Source organism: Sciurus vulgaris (genome assembly GCF_902686455.1).
Source record: "Sciurus vulgaris genome assembly, chromosome: 4".
Classification (NCBI taxonomy): Eukaryota; Metazoa; Chordata; class Mammalia; order Rodentia; family Sciuridae; genus Sciurus; species Sciurus vulgaris.
The window spans coordinates 105,301,996-105,327,751 of NC_136464.1; the positions used below are offsets into that span (position 1 = coordinate 105,301,996).

General features: G+C 36.5%; 1 protein-coding gene across 1 annotated transcript in view; it reads left to right on the plus strand.

The window, feature by feature from the left end:
- LOC306658963 (uncharacterized protein) overlaps positions 1-25,756 on the plus strand; it is a gene marked incomplete at its 5' end in the record, with an annotated part of 142,810 nt that overhangs the window by 67,695 nt on the left and 49,359 nt on the right. Inside the window, 6 exons of the mRNA XM_079136235.1 lie at positions 3,230-3,287; positions 3,383-3,534; positions 11,607-11,664; positions 11,760-11,908; positions 22,896-22,953; positions 23,046-23,218. Of these exons, the coding sequence (XP_078992361.1) occupies positions 3,230-3,287; positions 3,383-3,534; positions 11,607-11,664; positions 11,760-11,908; positions 22,896-22,953; positions 23,046-23,218 (648 nt within the window). The remainder of the gene's footprint in view (positions 1-3,229; positions 3,288-3,382; positions 3,535-11,606; positions 11,665-11,759; positions 11,909-22,895; positions 22,954-23,045; positions 23,219-25,756) is intronic.

Below are 25,756 nucleotides of genomic sequence, written 5' to 3' on the forward strand. Positions count from 1 at the left end.
GTGTGAGTCTGTTGTAATTTTGTATATTTGGAGTCCTATAAGCCTCTTGTACTTGGTTTTCCATTTCATTCTTCAGATTTGGGAAATATTCTGATATTATTTCATTGAATAGATTATTCATTCCTTTGGTTTGTTTCTCTAAGCCTTCCTCAATCCCAATAATTCTTAAATTTGGCCTTTTCATGATATCCCATAATTCTTGTAGATTCTGTTCATGATTTCTTACCATCTTTTCTGTTTGGTCAACTTTGTTTTCAAGATTAAATATTTTGTCTTCAATATCTGAGGTTCTGTCTTCCAGGTGTTTTATCCCATTGGTTATGCTTTCTGTGGAGTTTTTAACTTGGTTTATTGTTTCCTTCATTTCAAGGATTTCTGATTTTTTTTTTCAGTATCTCTAACTCTTTATTGAAATGATCTCTTGCTTCCGTTATTTGCTCTTTTAATTGTTGATTGGTGTGAACATTTAAAGCCTGCATTTGCTCTTTCATATCCTCCTTCAATGCCTGCATTTGCTCTTTCATTTCCTCGTTTGCTTCCCGGATTGTTTTAATTATGTACATTCTGAACTCCCTTTCTGACATTTCTTCTGCTGTGCTGTCATTGGGTTTTTGTGATATAATATCTAGGTTTGTTTGGGACATTTTCTTCCCTTGTTTTCTCATATTAGTCAGATGTCAGTGGGACTCTGTGATATTGCAGATTTCTTCTATTTGCTTATAGTGTCCCTATAGATTTCCAGTGTATCACCTCCCAGCCTTCAGTAGCCTGAAGTCTTGGAGTAACTTGTTAATGCAGTGCTTCCAAGGAAAGCTGCCCCTTGCCTGCTACTGGTTCCAGGGAGAGAGACCTGGAGAGGTCTCTGGCTGCCCTACCCGGGTCCCAGAGGCAGGCTGCTTGCGGGTTGGAGGTCTCCACTGGCTTGGGGACTTGTGGCTGACTCTGTGTAGAAAGTCTCTCAGTGGGCGGGCTGTCCGAGAAGCTAGCCTAGAAAGGTGCTTCCCACTGGAGTGGCCCAAATGGAAAGAAAATTGCAAATTTTCTGGACACATATGATCTACAAAAAATGAATCAGGAGGAAAGAGGAAATTTAAAGAGAGCAAAAGCATACCATTGCACTGAAAGAGGAATGGAAAGTTTCCTACAAACAACTGCCCAGCACCACACACATTCATGCCTACATTTTGCCAAAGCCTCAAAAGAAAACTAATACTGATGCTCCTCAAAAAACACATGGCGGGCAGGTTGCTTCAGAGACCAGGACAGGGCAGCCAGGGACTTCCCCAAGCAGCCCAGCTCCCTCCAGCGGGAAGCACCTTTCTAGGCTAGCTTCTTGGACCAGACCACCCAGTGAGTGCCTTTCTACACAGAGCCAGCCACAAGTCCCCAAGCCAGCGGAGACCTCTGACCGCAAGCAGCCTCTGGACCAGGGCAGGACAGCCAGCACACAAACACACAGACACACTCATGCGTGTACCATGGAGTATTACTCAGCTTTAATAAGAATAGAATTTTGGGATTTGCTGGTAAATGGATGGAGCTGGAGAATATCATTTTGTGTGAAATAAGCTAAAAGCCAAAGCCAAAGGCTTAAAGTTTTCCCTGATATGCAGATGTTAATTCACAGTAGTGGGGTGGAGAGGAAAGAATATTATTACTTTATATTAGGTAAATGGGGATGAAGGAAGAGGAAGGGGTATGGACGTAGATAGCATAGTAGACTGAAACAGGCATTATTTACCCCATGTTCATATCTGACTGCATGACCTAAGTGATCCTACAATATGTAAAATCAGAAAAATGATAACTTACCCTCCATTTATGTATGATCAATCAAAATGTATAAAGTCATTCTACTGTCATATACAACTAATGAGAACAACAACAAAAAGAATGATTTTGGAGTTAGATTTAGTATGAATAGCTTTTACAATGTTCAGATATATTCCTTCTATCTCTGTGTTTTCTTATGTTTTGAATCTTTATTTTTTTCAGATGCTTTTGCTGCATCTATTGAGATAATCACATGATTCTTGTCTTATGTGTAATGATGTGGTGTATTATATGTATTGATGTGTGTACGTTAAACGAGCCTTGCATCCTTGTGAAAAAACCCACTTGATCATGTTTTGCTATCATTTTAATATTCAGAATTTTTGCGTTGATGTTCTCAGGATTTTTGGCCTGATGTTTTTTTCCTTGGTGTGTTTGTTTGGTTTTCAAATCATGGTGATACTAAGTTCAAAGAATAACTTTGGAAGGGACCCTCCTTTAATTTTTCATAGAATTGTCTGAGGAGGATTGATGTTAGTTCCTCTTTGAATGTCTAGTTGTACTTTTCTGAGATTCCATGGGTCTTAGGTTGTTCTTTGTTGGCAGGCTTTTGATAGTATGTTCAATTTTATTGCTTGATATTGATGTGCTAAAATGTTCTGTGACCCAAAGGCTCAGATTAAGTCCGTAATCATTCTCTAGAAAATTGTCAATGTCTTCATAATTTCTATTTTATTGGAGTACAAGTTTTCAAAAATGTTTCTGATTATCGTCTGAATTTCCGTGTATTCTGTGGTGATATTTCATTTTCTTTCATTCATAAATTGTAGGAATTTGATTTTTTTCCTTCATTCTTGGTTTATTTAGGTTAAAGTTTTATCAAGTACATGTTTGTTTTAATAACCAATTTTTAATCATCAATTGTTTTGAAACTTTGTTTTCCGTTTCATTGCAGTTGGCTCTGATTGTAATGATTTCAGTCTTTTTCTAATTTTAGTATTGATTTGTTTTTCTCTTTCCTGGGCCTTGAGATGTAATGTTAGGTTATTAGTTGACTTTCTATTCTTTTAATGAATGTGGTGAGTGCTATGAACTTCTCTTAGAACCACCTTCATAGTGTCTCAGAGATTTGGATGTTTTGCCCCTATCCTCATTTACATGTAAACATTTTAAACTTTCATCCCTGATTTTCTGCTATCCATTGGACATTTAGTAGTGCATTATTTACTCTAGAGTTTGTTAGTGTAGTTTCTATGTTTTGTTATGTTGTTGATTTCTAAACCATTCCATTATAATCTGATGCAGTGCAAGGTATTATCTCTAATTTTTGTTGTACTAAGTATGGCATTGTAGACTAAGATGTGGTCTTTTTGTACAAATGATCTGGGAGCTGCTCCCAAGAAAGTGTATTTCATGGTTGCTCATTAATGTTTTTATGTTTTTTTGTCTTTCCTAGTTTGTTTGTGAAGGAAAAGGAGAAGTGTGTGAAAAGTTGCAGCAATCCAGGAATGATGGTAATCTCTTTGAAGACTCCCCATTTGTGTTGTTTATTACCTTGAAATAATAGAGAGTCTCATCTACTTTTTTTCTTTGTTTATTACCAAAAAAGTACAATGCGACCCTGGAAACCCAAAACATCAAGATTTGCTTCAGAAGAATATATCTGAGAGTGAAAGAGAACATATGGTTTCAACTGGTAGTAAAAGCCATGTCAAAGAAGAGAGCTTGTGTGATGCTCCCCTGTCATCACCTCTCCAAAAGGTAAGGTGTCTTTTAATACCTGTTTTCCATCCCTTTTTAAAATTTGTCTCCAGTATCCTCATAATGATGGCAGTGGTCCTAAACAGAAATATGAGGCCCCTACTAGATCACAATAGAAAATAAGTGCAGCACCAAGAGAGACATATGTAGAGGATGGAGATTTGTATAAGTTGGTGGGAGTAAATAAATTTTGGGTATCCTTACTGTGGAAGGTATGAATTAGAGTGAAAATTAAATGAGTAGTTAGTTGAACCTGAAGGTGAGATGGGAGGAAAATGGGAAGTATTCTTTATAAAGAGCAAATGTAAATATGTAGATTGAATAAGAGAGCAAAGACAAAGGATGTAATGTATACCCAACAAAAATAGTGGAGTTAAGGATAGCAGAAGTGTGGTCTCGATTCCCCCTGAAAGACTCAAAATTCATTATAAGTAAGAAGTGGAAGAAAATGTACTTCTCACTTCTTTTATATTTAATGATTTTATATATAGTTCAGAGGTGGATAGGTCTGTGAGAGGAATTGTGGAAACATTGAAAATTATCCCAGCTATGACCTTTAAGTTGACACGTAAAGGAAGGGAAGGAGCCAGATACATAAATGTATAAGAGGAGGACCTTCTGCACACAGTGAAAATTTGTCTTCCATTGTTCACCTCACATTGTGGAGTGACTGGGAAGCAGGGTGCAAGATAACATCACCAACATCATTTTATGATTATACAGTATAAAACACATAGAAATATATGCCTACATTTTTAGATACTTAATAAAAATTCTTTGCTTCCATTCTCATTGATACTTGGAATACATATTGTATCCTAGCACTAAGTAATTGTTGACTGAAAATAATTAAGAGGGTCAAAGTTTCCTACCAGTGCACATTTGTTTTAGAGGATAGAGGGTTTCTCTGTGCATTACTCCTATACATGTGTAACTTAGTTTGATGAATGTCAATCTCAAAATATAGCCTTACTTTTTCTCTTCCTTCCAATTTTGTCCTCACCCTTCACACTAATGGTCTTTCCACACATTTCATGATGACCATTTTCACATATGACATGTTTACTTCTGAGTCTGGCTTATTTTGTTTAACAGGATCCTGTCCAGTTCCTTCCATTTCCCTGCATTGGCACCATTTCTGTGACTGAATCATAGTCTATTGTTTGTATGCCTAGTGTATTTTTTCAATAGTAGTACACTGGTATAACCGGCCATGGGAAATTTTATTTTTAATTTGAAGTGTAACCTCCACTCTGCTTCCTGTACTGGAAGTAATATTATACATCCTCATGAAAAGTACTGATAGATTTCTATTACACACATCCTCATTAGTGTTTACTTTGTGTATTCTTGAGTATTGCTTGCAGAATTGCATAAGATGGAATCTCAATATAATTTTCATTTGCATGTGCCTTATGGCAAAAAATATTGTCTCTTTTTTCATGTAAGTGTTGACCGATTATACCTTTGCTTTAGGTAACTCTCTGTTCATTTTTCATTGGTTAAAAGGGTTGTTTGTCCTTCCAGTGCTGAACTCCTTTAGTTGATTATATATTTAGTATGCTAATCCTGTGTCAAAACTTAACTGGCATCATTGTCTCCTGTGGTATATACTTAGTTTGATGAATGTGAATCTCAAAATATAGCCTTACTTTTTCTCTTCCTTCCAATCACTCTTTTAGTTGTTTCCTTCGCTCTTCAGAAGGCTTTATTTTGATGCACTCCTGTTTATCTCTTTGTGCTGTTACTTCCTCAGCAGTAATATTCTTCTTCCTAAAACCATCTTCCATGTCTATATGCTGAGATGTTTTCCCAAATTTCTTTCAAATAGTTGTAGGTTTCTGTTCTTATATCTAGGTTTGTTGTCGCATTTGTGTTGTCTTCTTTGTGTGGAGAAATAGAGATCTACTTCCATTCTTCTACATATGCCATCCACTTTCCCAAGACCTTTGCTTTTGCTCCTACATTGCATTAAATGAGTACATAATAGTGAGGTTCATATTGATATAATCATAAATGTATGTTTTTTATACCATTTCAGATCCTGGTTCCTCCTGTTCCTTTCCCTCACCTCTCACCCCTCACCTTCTTCTACTGTACTGATCTATCTTCCACTCATTTATTTATTTTTAATTAATAGCTATACATAAAAGGTGGATATCCCCATTGTATATTTCCATACATGAAGAGTAATACTGTCAAATTCCTTCAAATTCCCTCCCCTGCCTGAACCCTTCTCCCTCCCCATAAAGCTCTTTCCATTTTATTAATCTCCCATTGAATTTAATCATATCCATCTCTACTTGTTCCTCTTTGTTTGCTTTAGCTTCCGCCTATGTGAGAAAACATTTGAAATCTCAGTTTTCTCATGACTTAGTTTATGTAGTAAGATATTCTCCAGTTCTATGCATTCATTGGCAAATGGCATTATTTCATTTCTTAAGACAGAGTTACACTTCTTTCTGTTTGTATACCCAATTTATGTCTTGACCACTCTGATTTGTGTTGCTATAGACACTGATATAATTGTATCCCTGTTGGTCTGCTGATTTTACAACTTGTGAATATGTACCCAGGATAGGAATTGCTAGATCATGTGGTGGTTCCATTCCTAGTTTTTGAGAAATTTCCATATGACTTGCCAGAATGCTTGCACTAATATGTGGTTCCACCAACAATGTGTGAGTGTACTTTTCCCTCCACATCCTCACCTACATGTATTATGAATGTTCTTGATGATTTCCATTCTTTCTGTGAAAAGAAGAAAGCTCTGCATTTTCAGTTGCATTCCTTGACTACTAGATACTTTGAACATTTTCTTCATGTATATTTGACCATGAGTGTTCTTCTCTTGAGGTATGTCTGTCAAGTTCTTATTAATTGGATTAATTGTATTTGATGCTAAGTGTTTTGAGTTCTATATACATTTTTGTTATTAATGCCCTTTGTGAGGATAGTGGACAAATATTTCCTCCTATGTTGTGGATTCTCTATTCATGCTCTTTTTCACTTCCTTTGCTGCCAGCACTTATCAGAAAAAGAAATTGACTTTTCCCATACACATGTTTTTGGCACTTGTGTCCAAATATCAGATGACTGCCAGGTGGGTTCTTCTCTGTATCTTCCATCAATTCTGTTTTGTGTTTCCGATTTCGTTCTGTTATCCTGCTGTTTTCCTGACAATTGCTGTGTCTGATGCTTTGAAATTGAGTATTGCGATGGCCTCTGCTTTACTCTTATGTCTCAAGTTTCCTTTGTGTATTTTTGGTCTGTTTTTCATCCATATGGATTTTGGAATAATTTTTCAAGTTACATGAATAATATCATTTGAGGTTTGATAGGGATTGCATAAAGTCTGTGAACCACTCTCTGTACTTGGCTATCTTCCCCATATTAAGGTAGCCTTTTCATTAATATATGAAGCCTCTTTACCTTGTTCAATTTTTTTTTCATCGTTCTGCAATTTTACTTAAATATTTTTGTCACCTGCTTGGATTTCTTTCTTCCTGTGTATTTTTTTTTGTATGTATTATCAGTGGCAGTTATCCTGATTTCATTTTCAGTGGAATTGCATTCTTTTAAATTGTTTAGTTATAAATGTATCGAGTACCTTTATTTTTCTTATTTATGTGTATATGGTACTGAGAATTGAACCTGGTGCCTCACACATGCCAGGCTAGTGCTCTACCACTGAGCCCAAACCCAACCCTCAGTGGGATTGCTTTTGTTGTATAGAAATATTATCGATATGTGTTGATTTTGTTTTCTGCTACTTTGCCAAATTTGTTTATCATATCTTAAAATTCTTCTGGTAGAGCCTATAGGATCTTCCTTCAAAGAGTCAGATCATCAGTAAATAGGGATAATTTGACTTCTTACCTTGTATATCCTTCACTTGTCTAATTGCTCTAACATTTCAGGTGCTATTTTGTATAGGAGAGATGAGCGTGCACATCTTTTACTTGTTTCAGAAATTAGAGGAAATGCTGTAGACTTTTCACCATTAAGTGTGCCCCTGGGTTTGGGTTTGGCATACATAGCCTTTGTAATACTATAACAAGTTTCTGCTGTTTCTACCTTCTTAAGACTTTTCTCATGAAGTAACTTTGAATTTTGTCATATGGTTTTTATACATCAATTGGATGATCATGAGGTTTTTGTTCGTGATTCCTCTGTGTGATGTACTATATCTATTAGTTTGCATGTGTTGAATTGTCTTTGAATTTTGGGAATTAAACCAATTTTATGATGGTGTATGATCATTTAAATGCGATGTTGAAATTATTTTCAGGTATTGCATGAGCACATTTGAAAATATCTTAATATTATTACATGTTTGTTTCTTTGTTTTTGTTTTTGTTTTTTTTTTTGGAAGCTTTGCTATGAGGGTGACATTGCCTTCATATAATGCCATTTATGTCAGTTTCTCCCTGTTTTCTAATTGCCATGTATTTTTGAGGGAGGAGCATCAGTATTAGTTCTCTTTTGAGGCTTTGGCAAAATGTAGGCATGAATGTGTGTGGTGCTGGGCTGTTGTTTGTAGGAAGCTTTCCATTCCTCTTTCAGTGCAATGGTATGCTTTTGCTCTCTTTAAATTTCCTCTTTCCTCCTGATTCAATTTTTGTAGATCATATGTGTTCAAAAAATTTTCAATTTTCTTTTCATTTGCTAGTTTTTTCGATGTAATTTATCCCAATAGGACTCTGGATTTCCCATTTATTGGTATTTAACTTTTCAAAATAGTCCCTGGTGGTCTGGTGGATTTCAGAATGGTGCTATTATAAGATCCACCTTTTTTTCTGTCTGTAACTTTATTCATTTGTATCTTTTCTCTCTTTTCCTTGTTTAGTTTGGTTCATGGATTCTTAATCTTGTTTATCTTTTCAAAGACCCAACTCCTTGTTTCATTTATCGTTGGTATTAGTCATTGTTTTTTTAGTTCATAAATTTTGGCACTACTATTTATCCTTTCTTTCATTCTACTGGGTTTGGCATTGGTTTGTTCTTGTTTCCCTAATTCCTTGAAATTCATCTACAGGTGATTTATTTGAGTTTCCTCTGACTTATAAGTAAGGTAACCATATTTATAAATTTCCTTCTTAGTGCTGCTTACATTGTATCCCATAGATTCTGGGATTGGTTTCTCTTTTCAATTGATTCGAAGGGACATTAAATGCTTCCCCGAGATTTCTTTGCTGACACGTTTTCATGCAAAAGTGCATTTCTCACTGTCTAAGGGATTGTAGTGTTTCCGTCCTGTTCTTGGTGTGGGTTTGAAATGTTCTTTATTGTGATCTGATAATATGCAAGGAATTACTTTAATTGCTTTTGTGTATTTGCTAAGAATAGCTTTTACGACCTAATTCGAGTCTGCTTTAGGGGAGATTCTATGAAAGTAATGATTATTCTACTGTTCTCTGAGAAGTATTGCATAGACATCTATCTGTACAGTCTTTTTGATCAAACGTACAGTTGAATTCTGTAGTGACTGTTGAATTTTTTGTCGGGAAGACATAAGTTATTGTTGAGAGTGCTATATTGAAGTCACTCATACTTATGTTACATGGCCTAATCTGTCCCTTTACTTTCAGTAGTTTTTGTTTCATTAAATGTGGGCCACTGATATTCAAGGTGTAAATGTTTACAGTGATTAAACATTCTTTTTGGCCTATTCCTTTAACCAATAGTTACTGATATTCTTTGTCATCTCTGGCTAATTGTGGCTTGAAGTCTACTTTGATAAACGTGAGAATACCTACCTCACCTTGCTTTTGATTTCCATTTATATGAAAAGGAAATACCATTTTCCATCCTTTCATTCTGTAAGTCTCTTTGCCTGTGATGTTTATTTCCTGCAGACAAGATACAGTTGGCTCTTGATTTTTTTCACTCACTGTTTCACTTAATGCCTTTAATTGAGGAATCAAGCGCATATACTTTCAGTGTGAAGGGTAGACAGGGATATATTTCCTCATGTTTTTGCTTTATTTTTAAATTTAGAGTCACTACTTACTGACATTTGCTTGTCTACTTTAATTGATATTTACTTTTCACATGCATGTCTTATTTTCATCTTTATCTTTTAATGTAGGATTGTTTTGAGAACCTTCTGCAGTGCTGCCTTATTGTCCATGAATTGTTTCAGTTTACTTTTATAGAATTGATTTATGGGTGTTAATTTTGTATGCCTCTACACTGCTAAATTTGTTCAGGAGTCTTAGAATTTTCTATGGTGTATTGCTTTCGGATCGTTCAGGTATCCAATCATTTCCTCATCTAACAGACCTAGTTTTAGCTCTTCTTTCCTGTATGTATCCCTTTTCTTGCTCTATTTTGCCTAATAGCTCTGGCTAGGGTGACATGGACTCAGTTGAACAGAAGTGGTTAAAGGGCATCCCTATCTTGTTCCAGTTTTTAGAAAGCATGCTTTCATTTTTTCTGCATTCTACTGGTTTTGGCATTGGTTTGTTGATATTAAGTTTTTGAGTTGTTTATATGTCCTAGACATTCAGGCTTTGTCTTACATGCATGTGGTAAAGATTTTCTTTCCATTTGTAGGCTCTCTCTTCTCATTATTGATTGTTTCATTTGCTGAAGAGAAGCTTTATAGTTTGAACATGTCCCGTCTATTGATTCTTGATTTAACTACTTATACCTTTAGGAGACTTGTGAAGGAAGTCAGATCCTAGGCCAACATGTTGAAGATTGGGTCTACTTTTTCTTCTAGTAGTCGCAGGTTCTCTGTTCTAGTGTCTAAGACTTTGATCAACCTTGAGTTGAGTTTCATGAAGGGTGAGAGATAAAGGTTTAACTTCATTTTGTTACATATGGCTTTCAATTTTTTCCCAGCACCATTTGTTGAAGAGGCTATCTTTCCTCCAGTGAATGTTTTTGGCACCTTTGTCTAGTATGGGATCATTTTATTTATGTGTCTTCTATTCTGTATCATTGGTCTATGGGCCTATTTGGTGCCCACACCATTCTGTTTTTTATATTTTTTTCCTTCACTATAGGTATAGCATAGTTTGAATTCCGGTACTGTGGTGCCACATGCTTCACTTTAAATGGCAGTTATCAAGAATACAGGCAACAACACGTGTTGATAAGGATGTGGAGAATTATGGTCCTGCTGGTGGAAAAGCAAATTGGTGCAGCATTATGGAAAGCACTCTGAAGATTCCTCAGAAACCTTGAAATGGAACCAGCACTTGACACAGTTATCCCACTCCTGGGCTTATTCTCTTGGTGCTTAAAATCAGCATACTAGAGTGACACAGTCACATCAATGTTTATAGTAACTCAACTCACAATAGCTAAATTATGGAACGAAACTAGGTGCCCCTCTACAGATGAATGGCTAGAGAAATTGTGTTTTATATAACAAACAAACACACACACACACATACACACTACACATACATACACACAAACACAGACACACTCGTGCGTGTACAGTATTACTCAGCTTTAATAAGAATAGAATTTTGGGATTTGCTGGTAAATGGATGGAGCTGGAGAATATCATTTTATGTGAAATAAGCTAAAAGTAAAAAGTCAAAGGCTTAAAGTTTTCCCTGATATGCGGATGTTGATTCACAGTAGGGGGGTGGAGAGGAAAGAATATTATTACTTTATATTAGGTATATAGGAGTGAAGGAAGAGGAAGGGTATGGAGGTAAGAAGGAATGTATTGAGTGCTATGAACTTCCTCATAGAACCACCTTCAGAGTGTCTTGAGAGATTTGGATATGTTTTGCCCCTATCCTCATTTATGTTTAAACATTTTAAACTTTCATCTTTGATTTTCTACTATGCATTGGCCATGTGGGAGTGCATTATTTAATCTAGAGTTGTTAGTGTAGTTTCTATGTTTTGTTATGTTGTTGATTTCTAAACCATTCCATTATAATCTGATGCAGTGCAAGGAATTATCTCTAAGTTTTTGTTGTACTAAGTATGGCATTGTAGACTAAGATGTGGTCTTTTTGAAAAAATGATCTGGGAGATGCTGACGAGAAAGTGTATTTCATGGTTGCTCATTAATGTTTTTATGTTTATTCTCTCTTTCCTAGTTTGTCTGTGAAGGAAAAGGAGAAGTGTGTGAAAAGTTGCAGCAATCCAGGAATGATGGTAATCTCTTTGAAGACTCCCCATTTGTATTGTTTATTACATTGAAATAATAGAGAGTCTCATCTACTTTTTTTACTTTGTTTATTACCGAAAAGTAATATGTGACTCTGAGAACCCAAAACGTGGAACCTTGCTTGACAATATTGCTGAGAGTGAAAGAGAACATATGGTTTCAACTGATAGTAAAAGCCATATCAAGGAAAAGAGCTTGTGTGATGCTCCCCTGTCATCACCTCTCCCAAAGGTAAGGTGTCTTTTAATACATGTTTTCCGTCCCTTTTTAAAATTTATTGTCTCCCGTATCCTCATAATGATGGCAGTGATCCTAAACAGAAATATGAGGCCCCTACTAGATCACAATAGAAAATAAGTGCAGCACCAAGAGAGGCATATGTAGAGGATGGAGATTTGTATAAGTTGGTGGGAGTAAATAAATTTTGGGTATCCTTACTGTGGAAGGTATGAATTAGAGTGAAAATTAAATGAGTAGTTAGTTGAACCTGAAGGTGAGATGGGAGGAAAATGGGAAGTATTCTTTATAAAGAGCAAATGTAAATATGTAGATTGAATAAGAGAGCAAAGACAAAGGATGTAATAGATACCCAAAAAAATAGTGGAGTTAAGGATAGCAGAAGTATGGTCTCGATTCCCCTGAAAGACTCAAAATTCATTATAAGTAAGAAGTGGAAGAAAATATACTTCTCACCTCTTTTTTATTTAAAGATTCTATAAATATAGTTCGGAGGTGGATAGGTCTGTGAGGGGAATTCTGGAATCATTGAAATTTATCCCAGCTATGACATTTAAGTTGACACGTAAAGGAAGGGAAGGAGCCAGATTCATATATGTATAAGGGTGAGGACCTTCTGCACAGAATGAAAATTTATCTTCCATCATTCACCTCACATTGTGAAGTGACTGGGAAGCAGGGTGCGAGATAACATCACCAACATCATTTTATGATCATATGGTATAAAACAGATAGAAATATATGCCTTTATATTTAGATACTTAATAAAAAGTTTCTTTACTTCCCTTCTCATTGATACTTGGAATACATATTGTATCCTAGCACTAAGTAATTGTTGACTGAAAATGATTAAGAGGGTCAAAGTTTTGTACCACAGCATATTTGTTATAAAGGATAGAGGGTTTCTCTGTGTCATACTCGTATACATGTGTAACTTAGTTTGATGAATGTCAGTCTCAAAATATAGCCTTACCATTTCCCCTTCCTTCTGATTTTTTCCTCACCCTTCCCACTTATGATCTTCCTACACATTTCATGATGACCATTTTCACATGACATGTTTACTTCTGAGTCTAGCTTATTTGTTTAACACAATCCCATCTAGTTCCTTCCATTTCCCTGCACATGGCACCATTTCTACGGCTCAATAAGAATCCATTGTTTGTATGCTGACTGTATGTGGGCAGTGGTATAACCAGGCCATGGGAAATTTTATTTTTAATTTGAAGAGTAACCTCCATTCTGCTTCCTGTAGTGGAAGTAATAATATGCATCCTCACGAAGAGTACTGACAGATTCCTATTAGGCAGATCCTCATCAATGTTAATTTGTGTATTCTTGAGTATTGCTTGTCGAATTAGGTAAGATGGAATCTGAACATAATTTTCATTTTCATGTCCCTTATGGCAAAAGATATTGACTCTTTTCATGTAAGAGTTGACCGATTATACCTTTCCTTTAGTTAACTCTCTGTTCATTTGCCGTTGATTAAAAGGGTTGTTTGTCCTTCGAGTGCTGAATTCCCTCAGTTGTTTATATATTTAGTATGCTAATCCTGTGTCAAAAATTAACTGGCACACATTGTCTCCTGTGGTATACACTGTCTCATCACTCTTTTAGTTGTTTCCTTTGCTCTTCAGAAGGCTTTATTTTGATGCTCTCCTGTTTATCTCTTTGTGCTGTTACTTCCTCAGCAGTTAATATTCTTCTTCCTAAAGCCATCTTCCATGTCTATATGCTGAGATGTTTTCCCAAATTTCCTGCAAATAGTTGAAGGTTTCTGTTCTTATTTCTAGGTTTGTTAACCCTTTTGTATTGTCTTCTTCATGTGGAGAAATAGAGATCTACTTCCATTCTTCTACATATGCCATCCACTTTCCCAAGACCTTTGCTTTTGCTCCTACATTGCATTAAACGTGTACATAATAGTGAGGTTCATACTGATATAATCATAAATGTATGTTTTTTTATACCATTTCAGATCCTGTTCCTCCTGTTCCTTTCCCTCACCTCTCATTCCTCACCTTCTTCTACTGTACTGATCTATCTTCCACTCATTGATTTATTTTTAAATCATAGATATATATAAAAGGTGGATATCCCCATTATATATTTCCATACATGAAGAATAATATTGTCAAATTCCTTCAAATTCCCTCCCCTTCCTTAACCCTCCTGCCTCTCCATGAAGCTCTTTCCATTTTATTAATCTCCCATGGAACTTAATCTTATACATCCCTACCTTGGTCCTCTTTGTTTGCTTTAGATTCCGCTTATGTGAGAAAACATTTGAAATCTCAATTTTCTTTTATGACTTATTTTATTTAGTAAGATAGTCTCCAGTTCTATGCCTTTATTGGCAAATGGCATTATATCATTTCTTAAGACAGAGTTACACTTCTTTCTGTTTGTATACCCAATTTATGATTCTTTCAATATGTCTTGACCACTCTGATTTGTGTTGCTATAGACATTGATGTAATTGTATCCCTGTTGGTCTGCTGAGTTTACAACTTGTGGATATGTACCCGGGATAGGAATTGCTAGATCATATGGTGGTTCCATTCCTAGTTTTCGAGGAATTTCCATATGACTTGCCAGAATGCTTGCACTAATATGTGGTTCCACCAACAATGTGTGGTTGTACTTTCCCTCCACATCCTCACCTACATTTATTATGAATATTCTTGATGATTTCCATTCTTCCTGTGAAGAGAAGAAAGCTCTGCAGTTTTCATTTGCATTTCCTTGACTACTGGATACTTTGAACATTTTCTTCATGTATATTTGACCATGTGTGTTTCTTCTCTTGAGGTATGTCTGTCAAGTTCTTATTAATTGGATTAATTGTATTTGATGTTAAGCATTTTGAGTTCTATATACCTTCTTTATTAATGCCCTCTCAGAGGAGTAGTGGACAATAATATCCTATGTTGTGGATTCTCTATTAATGCTGTTTATCACTTCCTTTGCAGCCAGCACTTATCAAAAAAAGTTGACTTTTCCCATGCATATGTTTTTCGCACTTTTGTTCAAATATCATATGACTGCCAGGTGGGTTCTTCTGTGTATCTTCCATCAATTCTGTTTTGTGTTTCTGATTTAGTACTGGTATCTTGCTGTTTTCCTGATGATTGCTGTGTCTTATGCTTTGAAATTGAGTATTGTGATGCCTTCTGCTTTGCTCTTTTGTCCCAGGTTTCCTTTGTGTATTTTTAGTCTGTTTTTCATCCATATGGATTTCAGAATAATTTTTCCACTTGCATGAATGATATCGTTGGAGGTTTGGTAGGGATTGCATAAAATCTGTGAACCACTTTCTGTACATGGCTATCTTCCCCATATTAAGGTTGCCTTTTCATTAATATATGAGGCCTCTCTATATCTTTCAATTTTTTTTCATCATTCTGCAATTTTTCTTGGATATTTGTATCACCCACTTGGTTTGCTTTCTTCCTGTGTATTTTTGTTTTGTTTTGTTTTGTTTTTTGGTACTTCTATTGTGAGTGGCATTTATGCTGATTTCATTCTCATTAGGATTGTATTCTTTTAAATTGTTTAGTTGTAGATGTATTGAATACCTTTATTTTTATATGGTACTGAGAATTGAACCTCGTGCCTCACACACGCCAGTCTATTGCTCTACCACTGAGCCCAAACCCAACCTTCAGTGGGATTGCTTTTGTTGTATAGAAATATTATCGATACGTGTTGATTTTGTTTTTTGCTACTTTGCCAAATTTGTTTATCACATCTTAAAATTTTTCTGGTATAGCCTATAGGATCTTCCTTCAAAGAGTGTCAGATAATCAGTAAATAGGGATAATTTGACTTCTTACCTTGTATATCCTTCCCTTGTCTAATTGCTCTGACTAACATTTCAGGTGCTATTTTGTATAGGAGAGATGAGCATGTACATGTTTTACTTGTTTCTGATTTTAGAGGAAATGCTGTAGATTTTTCACCATTAAATGTGCCTGGCTTTGGGTTTGGCATACAAAGCCAAAACCCATACAAAGCCTTTGTGATACTATAACAAGTTCCTGCTGTTAATGGCTTCTTAAGACTTTTCTCATGAAGGAACTTTGTATTTTGTCAAATGCTTTTTATACATCGATTGCGATGATTATGAGGTTTTGTGTGTGATTCTCTGTGTGATGTACTACATCTATTAGTTTGCATGTGTTGACTTGTCCTTGCAATTTTAGAATTAAACCAATTTTATGATGGTGTATGATCATTTAAATGCGATGTTGAAATTGTTGTCAAGTATTATGTGAGCATATTTGAAAATATCTTCTTTTTTGTTTTTTTCATGATGAGTTTTATCTGTGAATTTGGCTATGAATCCATGCTGTTGTGTCTTTATTTTCAAAATACCTATGCTCTGTTAGCACTGTGCTTGAATTTTGATGATCATTCTGCAGTCTTCACGGTTCTCCTTCTCCTGCATTTTTACACACTAGATGCATTTCGTTGCCAGTTAGACTGGGAACCTGAGCAGTGTATGCAGTCTCAAGAACCCAGATACAGGAACAAGATTAGCCTGAATCCTGCAACTTCCTTTCACTGTGTGAACCTGGGCAAGTAGCCTGACTCCTCTGGGTCTGTGTCCTCGAGGGCACAGGGGCAACGGATGCTTTCCTCACAGGACGGCTGGGAGCAGCAGGGGTGCCGACCACCCAACTGGCTAGAGAGCAGGGTGCTCTTCCTCTCTGCCTGCCGGTGTTCAGGCTGTGCCCAGAACAGATGACCATCTCCACCTCCCTGCAAAGTTGCAAAGCAGATGCAGAAGGAGACCCAAGGGAAAGGGCCCAACAGAAGGACCCAGAGAGACAGGGTCACAGATGACACTGGGCCGGGGAAGGAGAACAGGTGCCAGGAGGGAGGCTCTTCTGGAAGAAATTCCTGAGTGTGTACTCTGAACCCTAACCCCTTTCAGGGATTTTTAACTGATGTTGACCTAGTATCCCTTGCCCTGAACTTCCTGGATAATTTTATTGTAGGTGGATTGATGCTTACACTTCACTAGTTAATTGATTTGTTTAAAAGCTGTGAGCCACCAGTGGTGGCTATGCCTGTGATCCCAACCACTCAGAAGGCCTAGGCATGAGAATGGCAAGTCCCAGGCCAGCCTGGGCAACTTGGTGAGGACCTGTCTCAAAATAAAATAAAAAGGTTTGGGGAGTTCAAGGCGTAGTGCTTGCCAGCATATGCTGGGCCCTGGGTTTGATCCCCAGCACCAAAAAAACCAGCTTCATCTTCCATATGCAAAGCTCTAGGGAGTAATTCAGACAACACACACCAGCATGGACACACGTGTAAAAATGGCAACATGGACACATACATAATGGATGTCATGGGACACTGTCTAGGTTGAGCTCTTTGGCCTGGGAGAGAGAAGCAACAGTGTGGACACAGCTGGGTTGTGGAGACTGGGTGGCCACGGCTGGAAGCAGACCATCTAGCCCAGGTTCAAAGGGCACAGAGGTCTGCAACAGCAGAGGCAACTGGGGAGGCCAGGGCAGTGCATGGGTTGGATGTCCACATGGTGTCCACTTGGAAGAGCAAAGGCTGAGTGTGCCTTGGGGTTGGCTTGCCCCACTGCTGTGGCCTTGCCACAGGCTTGGCCTTGCCACAGGCTTGGCCTTCAGACGGTGCCACACGCAGGTACGCCCACACCCTCCTTGGAGGCTGAGGGAGGAAGGAGTCCCTCGCTGCTCCTCACACTGGAGGCCATCTGCATGCCTGGCCCACAGCTCCATCCTTCATCCTCACAGCCAGCAGCAGCAGCTTCTGGTACCTCTGCTTCTCATCAAGTCACCTTGAGTCTCTGGCCCTCCCGCCTTGGCCATCATGACCCTGTGACCACAGGGTGCCCACTAGAAAGCCCAGTATGACCTCCTCACTGCAAATTCCCCACTTGGCACCTCTGCAAAGACCTTCCTGTCCAGGCACCAGGGCCTGGATGTCTCTGGAGGGCCATGGGGGAAGGAGAGCCTTCTCCGTGCTGGCTGCATCTTTTCAAGGTTCAGCCTTACGGTTTTCCTCTCGAAGCCACAGATCTTCCCTCTCTCCTGGGGCTGTTCCTGGCACTGTCTATGCAGCACTACCCGGAGTCTCAGGTCTTGTTCCTCGGTGTGCTTTATATCAGATGAGTGTCTGTATCTGCGACTTGCCTTTGCGATACATGAAATCGCCTCTGCCGTTGTCTCCAGGGCACTCCAGGGGGCTTGGCCTGAGGCTTTTTGAATGTCTGGCAAAATGCACCCATGAATGTGGGTGGTCCTGGGCTGTTGTTTGTAGGAAGCTTTTCATTCCTCTTTCAGTGCAATGGTATGCTTTTGCTCTCTTTAAATTTCCTCTTTCCTCCTGATTCAATTTTTATAGATCATATCTGTCTAGAAAATTTTCAATTTTCCTTCCATTTGCTAGTTTTTATGATGTAATTTATCTGAATAGGCCTTTGTATTTCCCACTTATTGGCATTTAACTTTTCAATATAGTCCCTGGTGATCTGCTGGATTTCAGAGTGGTGTCTATTATAAGATCCACTTTTTTATTTGTCTATAACTTTATTCATTTGTATCTTTTCTCTCTTTTCCTTGTTTAGTTTGGTTCATGGATTCTTAATCTTGTTTATCTTTTCAAAGACCCAGCTCCTTGTTTCATTTATCATTGGTGTTAGTCATTGTTTTTCTAGTTCATAAATTTTGGCACTACTATTTATCCTTTCTTTCATTCTACTGGGTTTGGCATTGGTTTGTTCTTGTTTCCCTGAGTCCTTGAAATTCATCTACAGGTGATTTATTTGAGTTTCCTCTGACTTATAAGTAAGGTAACCATATTTATAAATTCCTTCTTAGTGCTGCTTACAATGTAAATCATAGATTCTGTTTTTTTTCTCTTTTCAATTGATTTGAAGGAACTTTTAATGCTTCCCCCAATTTCTTTGATGACACATTGTTCTCGCAAATGTACACTTCTCACTGTGTAAGGGATTGTGGTGTTTCTGTGTTTTTCATGGTGTGGGTTTGAAATATTCTTTCCTGTGATCTGATATTATGCAAGGAATTACTTTTATTGCTTTTGTGTATTTGCTAAGAATAGCTTTTATGACCTAATTAGAATCTGCTTTAGGGAAGATTCTATGAAAATAATGATTATTCTACTGTTCTCTGAGGAAGTATTGCATAGACATCTGTACAGTCCTTTTGATCAAAAGTAAGTTGAACTCCGTAGTGACTGTTGACTTTTCGTCTGGATGTCATAGTTATTGTTGAGAGTGCTATATTGAAGTCACTCATACTTATGTTACATGGCCTAATCTGTCACTTTACTTTCAGTAGTTTTTGTTTCATTAAATGTGGGGCACTGATATTCAAGGTGTAAATGTTTACAGTGATTAAACATTGTTTTTGGCCTATTCCTTTTACCAATAGTGTTATTCTTTGTCATCTCTGGCTAATTGTGACTTGAAGTCTACATGAGAATTGAGAGTCTACATGATAAACATGAGAATACCTACCTCTCCTTCCTTTTGGCTTCCATTTATATTAAGGAAATACCATTTTCCAGCCTTTCATTCTGTGAGTCTCTTTGCCTGTGATGTTTATTTCCTGCAGACAAGATACAGTTGGCTCTTGATTTTTTTCACTCACTATTTCACTTAATGCCTTTAATGAAGAATCAAGCCCATTTACGTTCAGTGTGAAGGGTAGACAGGGATGTATTTCCTCATGTCCTTTCACTTTATTTTTAAATTTAGAGTCACTACTTATTGACATTTGCTTGTCTACTTTAGTGATATTTATTTTTCACATGCACGTCTTATTTTCATCTTTTTTTTTATGTAGGATTCTTTTGAGAACCTTCTGCAGTGTTGCCTTATTGTCCATGAATTGGTTCAGTTTACTCTTATAAAATTGATTTATGGGTGTTAATTTTGTATGCCTCTACACTGCTAAATTTGTTCAGGAGTTCTAGAATTTTCTTTGGTGTATTGCTTTTGGGTCTTTCAAGTATGCAATCATGTCCTCATCCAACAGACCTAGTTTTAGCTCTTCTTTCCTGTATGTATCCCTTTTCTTACTCTCTTTTGCCTAATAGCTCTGGCTAGAGTGACATGGACTCAGTTGAACAGAAGTGGTTAATGGCATCCCTATCTTGTTCTAGTTTTAAGAAGGCATGCTTTCATTTTTTCTACATTTGGAATGGTGTTGATATTTATTTTTTTGTGTTGTGTATATGTCCTAGAGATTCAGGCTTCATCTGAGGTGCACGTGGTAAAGATCTTCTCTCCATCTGTATTCTCTGTTTTCAAATTATTGATTGTTTCTTTTGCTGGTAAGAATCTTTATAGTTTGAACATGTCCCATTTATTGTTTCTTGATTTAACTTCTTATACCTTTGGGGGTCTTGTTCAGGAAGTCAGATCCTAGGCCAACATGTTGAAGATTGGGCCTATTTTTTCTTCTAGTAGTCTTAGGGTCTCTGTTCTAGTGTCTAAAACTTTGATCAACCTTGAGTTGAGTTTCATGTAGGGTGAGAGATAAAGGTTTAATTTCATTTTGTTACACATGGCTTTCAATTTTTTCCCAGTACCATTTGTTGAAGAGGCTATCTTTCCTCCAATGAATGTTTTTGGCACCTTTGTCTAGTATGGGATAATTTTATTTATGTGGGTTTGTCTGTGTGTCTTCTATTCTGTACCATTGGTCTGTGGGCCTGTTTGGTGGCCATACCATTCTGTTTTTTTTTTTTTTTCTTTTCACTATAGGTCTGCACTATAGTTTGAGGTCTGGTGTTGTGGTGCCTCCTGCTTTACTTTCAAATGACAATTATCAAGAAAATAAGCAACAACAAATAGGGATGAGGTATAGGGAACTCATGTACTGCTGGTGGAAGAGCAAATTGGTGCAACATTATGGAAAGCACCATGAAGATTCCTCAGAAACTTTGGAATGGAACCAGAATTTGACCCAGTTATTCCACTACTGGGCTTATACCCAAAGTGCTTAAAATCAGCATACTTGAGTGACACAGCCACATCAATGTTTATAGCACCTCAACTCACAATAGCTAAATTATAGAAGAAACCTAGGGTGCCCTTCAACAGAAGAATGCATAGAGAAAATGTGTTTTATATAACACGCACACAAACACACACACTACATACATACACACAAACACACAAGTGTGTGTGTAATGGAATATTACTCAGCTTTAAAGAAGAACAGGATTTTGGTCTTTCATGGAAATGTATGGAGATGAATTATATCATTCTGTGCAAAATAAGCTAAAAGCAAAAAGCCAAGGGCCTAAAGTTTTCCCTGATATGCAGATGTTAATTCACATTAGTGGGGTGGAGAGGAAAGAATAGAGTTACTTTATATTAGGTAAAGGGGAGTGAAGGAAGAGGAAGAGGTATGGGTTTAGGAAGCATAATAGTGAAACAGGCATTATTTACCTCATGTACGTATATGATTGCATGATCTATGTGAGCCTACAATGTGTAAAATTAGAAAAATGATAACTTACCCTCCATTTATGTATGATCTATCAAAATGTATAAATGCATTCTACTGTCATGTACAACTAATGAGAACAACAACAACAAAAAGAATGATGTTGGACTTAGATCTAGTATGAATAGCTTTTACAATGTTCAGATATATTCCTTCTATCTCTGTGTTTTCTTATGTTTTGAATCTTTATCTTTTCAAATGCTTTTGCTGCATCTAATAAGATAATCATGTGATTCTTGTCTTTTATGTGTATTGATGTGGTGAATTACATCTATTGATGTTTGTATGTTGTACCAACCTTGCATCCCTGTGAAAAAACCCACTTGATCATGTTGTGCTATCATTTTAATAAGTTTTGGTATCAATTTCCCAGTAGTTTATTCAGAATTTTTGTGTTCATGTTCTCAGGATTATTGGCCTGAAGTTTTCTTTCCTGATGTGTCTTTGTTTGGTTTTCAAATCATGGTGATACTAGGTTCACAGAATGCCTTTGGACAATTACCCTCCTTTTATTTTTCATATAATTGTTTGAGGAGGATTGATGTTAGTTCCTCTTTGACTGTCTATTTGTACTTGTCTGAGATTCCATTGGGTCGAGGGTTTTTCTTTGTTGGCAGACTTTTGAAAATATGTTCAATTTTATTGCTTGATATTGATGTGTTAAAATGTTCTGTGACTGAAAGGCTCAGAATAGGTAGGTAATCTTTCTCTAGAAAATTATCAATGTCTTCATGATTTCTATTTTATTGGAGTATAAATTTTCAAAAATATTTCTGATTATCGTCTGAATTTCCTTTTATTCTATGGTGATATTTCCTTTTCCTTCACAAATTGTAGGAATTTGATTTTTTTCCTTCATTCTTGGTTCATCTAGGTTGAAGTTTTATCAAGTACATGTTTGTTTTAATAACCAATTTTTTTATCAATTGTTTTGAAACTTTCAGTTTCATTGATGTTTGCTGTGATTTCCAGTCTTGTTCTACTTTTAGTGTTGATTTGTTTTTCTCATTCCAAGGCCTTGAGATATAATGTTAGGTTATTAGTTGACTTTCTATTCTTTTAATGAATCTGGTGAGTGCTATGAATTTTCCTCTTAGAACCACCTTAAGAGAGCCTCAGAGATTTGGATATGTTTTGCCCCTATCCTCATTTACATTTAATCATTTTAAACTTTCATCCCTGATTTTCTGCTATCCATTGGCCATTTAGTAGTGTATTATTTAATCTGGAGTTGTTAGTGTAGTTTCTGTTTTGTTATGTTGTTGATTTCTAAACCATTCCATTATAATCTGATGCAGTGCAAGGTATTATCTCTAATTTTTTGTATGTACTAAGTATTGCATTGTAGACTAAGATGTGGTCTTTTTGAGAAAATGAGCTAGGTGCTACTGAGGTGAAAGTGTTATTTCATGCTTGCTCATTACACTTTTCATTTTTTTTTTTGTCTCTCCTAGTATGTCTGTGAAGGAAAAGGAGAAGTGTGTGAAAAATTGCAGCAATCCAGGAATGATGGTAATCTCTTTGAAGACTCCCCAATTGTGCTGTTTATTACCTTGAAATAATAGAGAATTTCATCCATTCTTTTTTTTTTTTTTTTTTTTTAGTTTGTTTGATTACCATAAAAGTACAATGCGACCTTGGGAACCCAAAACATCAAGCTTTGCTTGACAAGAATATATCTGAGAGTGAAAGAGAACATATGGTTTCAATTGCTAGTATAAGCTGTGTCAAGGAAAAGAGTTTGTATGATGCTCCCTTTTCATCACCTGTCTCAAAGGTAAGGTGTCTTTTAATACTTGTTTCCATCTCCTTTTTAAATTTATTGTTTCCATGGCCTCATAATGATGGCAATGATCCTAAAAAGAAATATGAGGCCATTACTAGATCACAATAGAAAATAAGTGCAGTATCAAGAGAGACATATGTACAGGATGGAGATTTGTATAAGTTGGTGGGAGTAAATAATTTTTAGGTATCCTTATTGTGGATGGAAAGAATTAGAATGAAAATTAAATGAGTAGTTAGTTGAACCTGAAGGTGAGATGGGAGGAAAACGGGAAGTATTCTTTATAAAGAGCAAATGTAAATATCTAGATTGAATAAGAGAGTGAAGACAAAGGATGTAGTGGCAACCCAACAAAACTAGTGGATTTAAGGATAGCAGAAGTGTGTACTCAATTCCCCTGAAAGACTTAAAATTCATTATAAGTAAGAAGTGGAAGAAAATGTAATCTCACTTCTTTTATATTTGAAGAGTTTATATATAATTCAGAGGTGATAGGTCTGTGAGGGGAATTCTGGAATCATTGAAATTTATCTCAACTGTGACATTTAAGTTGACATGTAAAGGAAGGGAAGGAGCCAGATTCATAAATGTGTAAGAGGAGAACCTTCTGCACAGAGTGAAAATTTGTCTTCCATCATTCACCTCACATTGTGGAGTGACTGGGAAGCAGGGTGTGAGATAACATCACCAAAGTCATTTTATGATTATACAGTATAGAAACACATAGAAATATATGCCTACATATTTTAGATACTTAATAAAAAGTTTCTTTACTTCCCTTCTCATTGATACTTGAAATACATATTGTATCTTAGCACTAAGGAATTGTTGACTGAAAATAATTAATAGGGTCAAAGTTTCGTACCAGTGCAACATTTGTTGTAGAGGACAGAGGGTTTCTCTGTGTCATACTTGTATACATGTGTAACTTAGTTTGATGAATGTCAGTCTCAAAATATAGCCTTACCATTTCTCTTCATTCCAATTTTTTCCTCACCCTTCCCACTTATGGTCTTCCTACACATTTCGTGATGACCTTTTTCACATATGACATGTTTACTTCAGAGTCTGACTTATTTAACACAATCCCATCCATTTCCATCCATTTCCCTGCACATGGCACCATTTCTTTCATGGCACAATAAGAATCCATTGTTTGTATGCTGACTGTGTTATTTTCAGTACTAGTGGGCAGTGGTATAACCAGGCCATGGGAAATTTTATTTTTAATTTGAAGAGTAACCTCCATTCTGCTTCCTGTAGTGGAAGTAATAATATGCATCCTCATGAAGAGTACTGATAGATTCCTATTAGGCAGATCCTCATCAGTGTTTACTTTGTGTATTCTTGAGTATTGCTTGCAGAATTGGGTAAGATGGAATCTCAACATAATTTTTGCTTGCATGTCCCTTTGGCAAAAGACATTGAATCTTTTTTCACATAATAGTCGACTGATTATAACTTTTCTTTAGTTAACTCTCTGTTCATTTGCCATTGGTTAAAAGGGTTGTTTGTCTTTCCAGTGCTGAATTTTTTTTTTTTTTTTTTTTTTTTTTTTTTAGTTTTTATATATTTAATCTAGTAATCATCTGTCAAGGAGTAAGTGGCTTGGTTCTTCTTTCATGCTATACACTCTGTTACTTGTGTTCTGGGCTCTGCAGAATATTTTATTTGTTATACATCAGTTAATCTCCCTCTTGCTATTATTTCCTTAGCTGTATTATTCCTCTTCATAAAGTGTATTCTGTGCCTATATGCTAAGGTGTTTCCTGTAGATTTCCTGCCAGCAGTTGCGTTAAATATGTTCTTATGTCTAGGTGTTCTATACATTTTGTGTCGTCTTCTACAGGTGTGAATTAGAGATCTCATTTTGTTCTTCTACAAATGGATATCCAGGTTGCCCAATGCCATTCTTTGGCTTTTGTATTGCATTAAATGTATATATAATAGTTGGGTTCATATTGATATTAGGAAACATGAATGTTTTTTACACTATTTCAGAACCTAATTCCTCCCTTTCCCTTCACTTACCCCTCATCATCTTCTACTCTAGTAGTCAACCTTCCACTCATTTATTTTTAATTAATATAAATTTTAAATTAATATATATTTATTTTATTTTATTTTATTTATTTATTTTTGCCTATTTTTTATTGTAAACAAATGGGATACATGTTGTTTCTCTGTTTGTACATGGCGTAAAGGCATACCATTTGTGTAATCATAAATTTACATAGGGTAATGTTGTTTGATTCATTCTGTTATTTTTTTCCTTCCCCCCACCCTTCCCATCCCTCTTTTCCCTCTATACAGTCCTTCCTTCCTCCATTCTTGCCCCCCTCCCTAACCCTAACTCTAACTGTAACACTAACCCTTCCCTCGCCCCTTTATGTGTCCTCATCCACTTATTAGCGATATCATTCGACCTTCGGTTTTTTGAGATTGGCTTATCTCACTTAGCATGATATTCTCCAATTTCATCCATTTGCCTGCAAATGCCGTAATTTTATCATTCTTTATGGCTGAGTA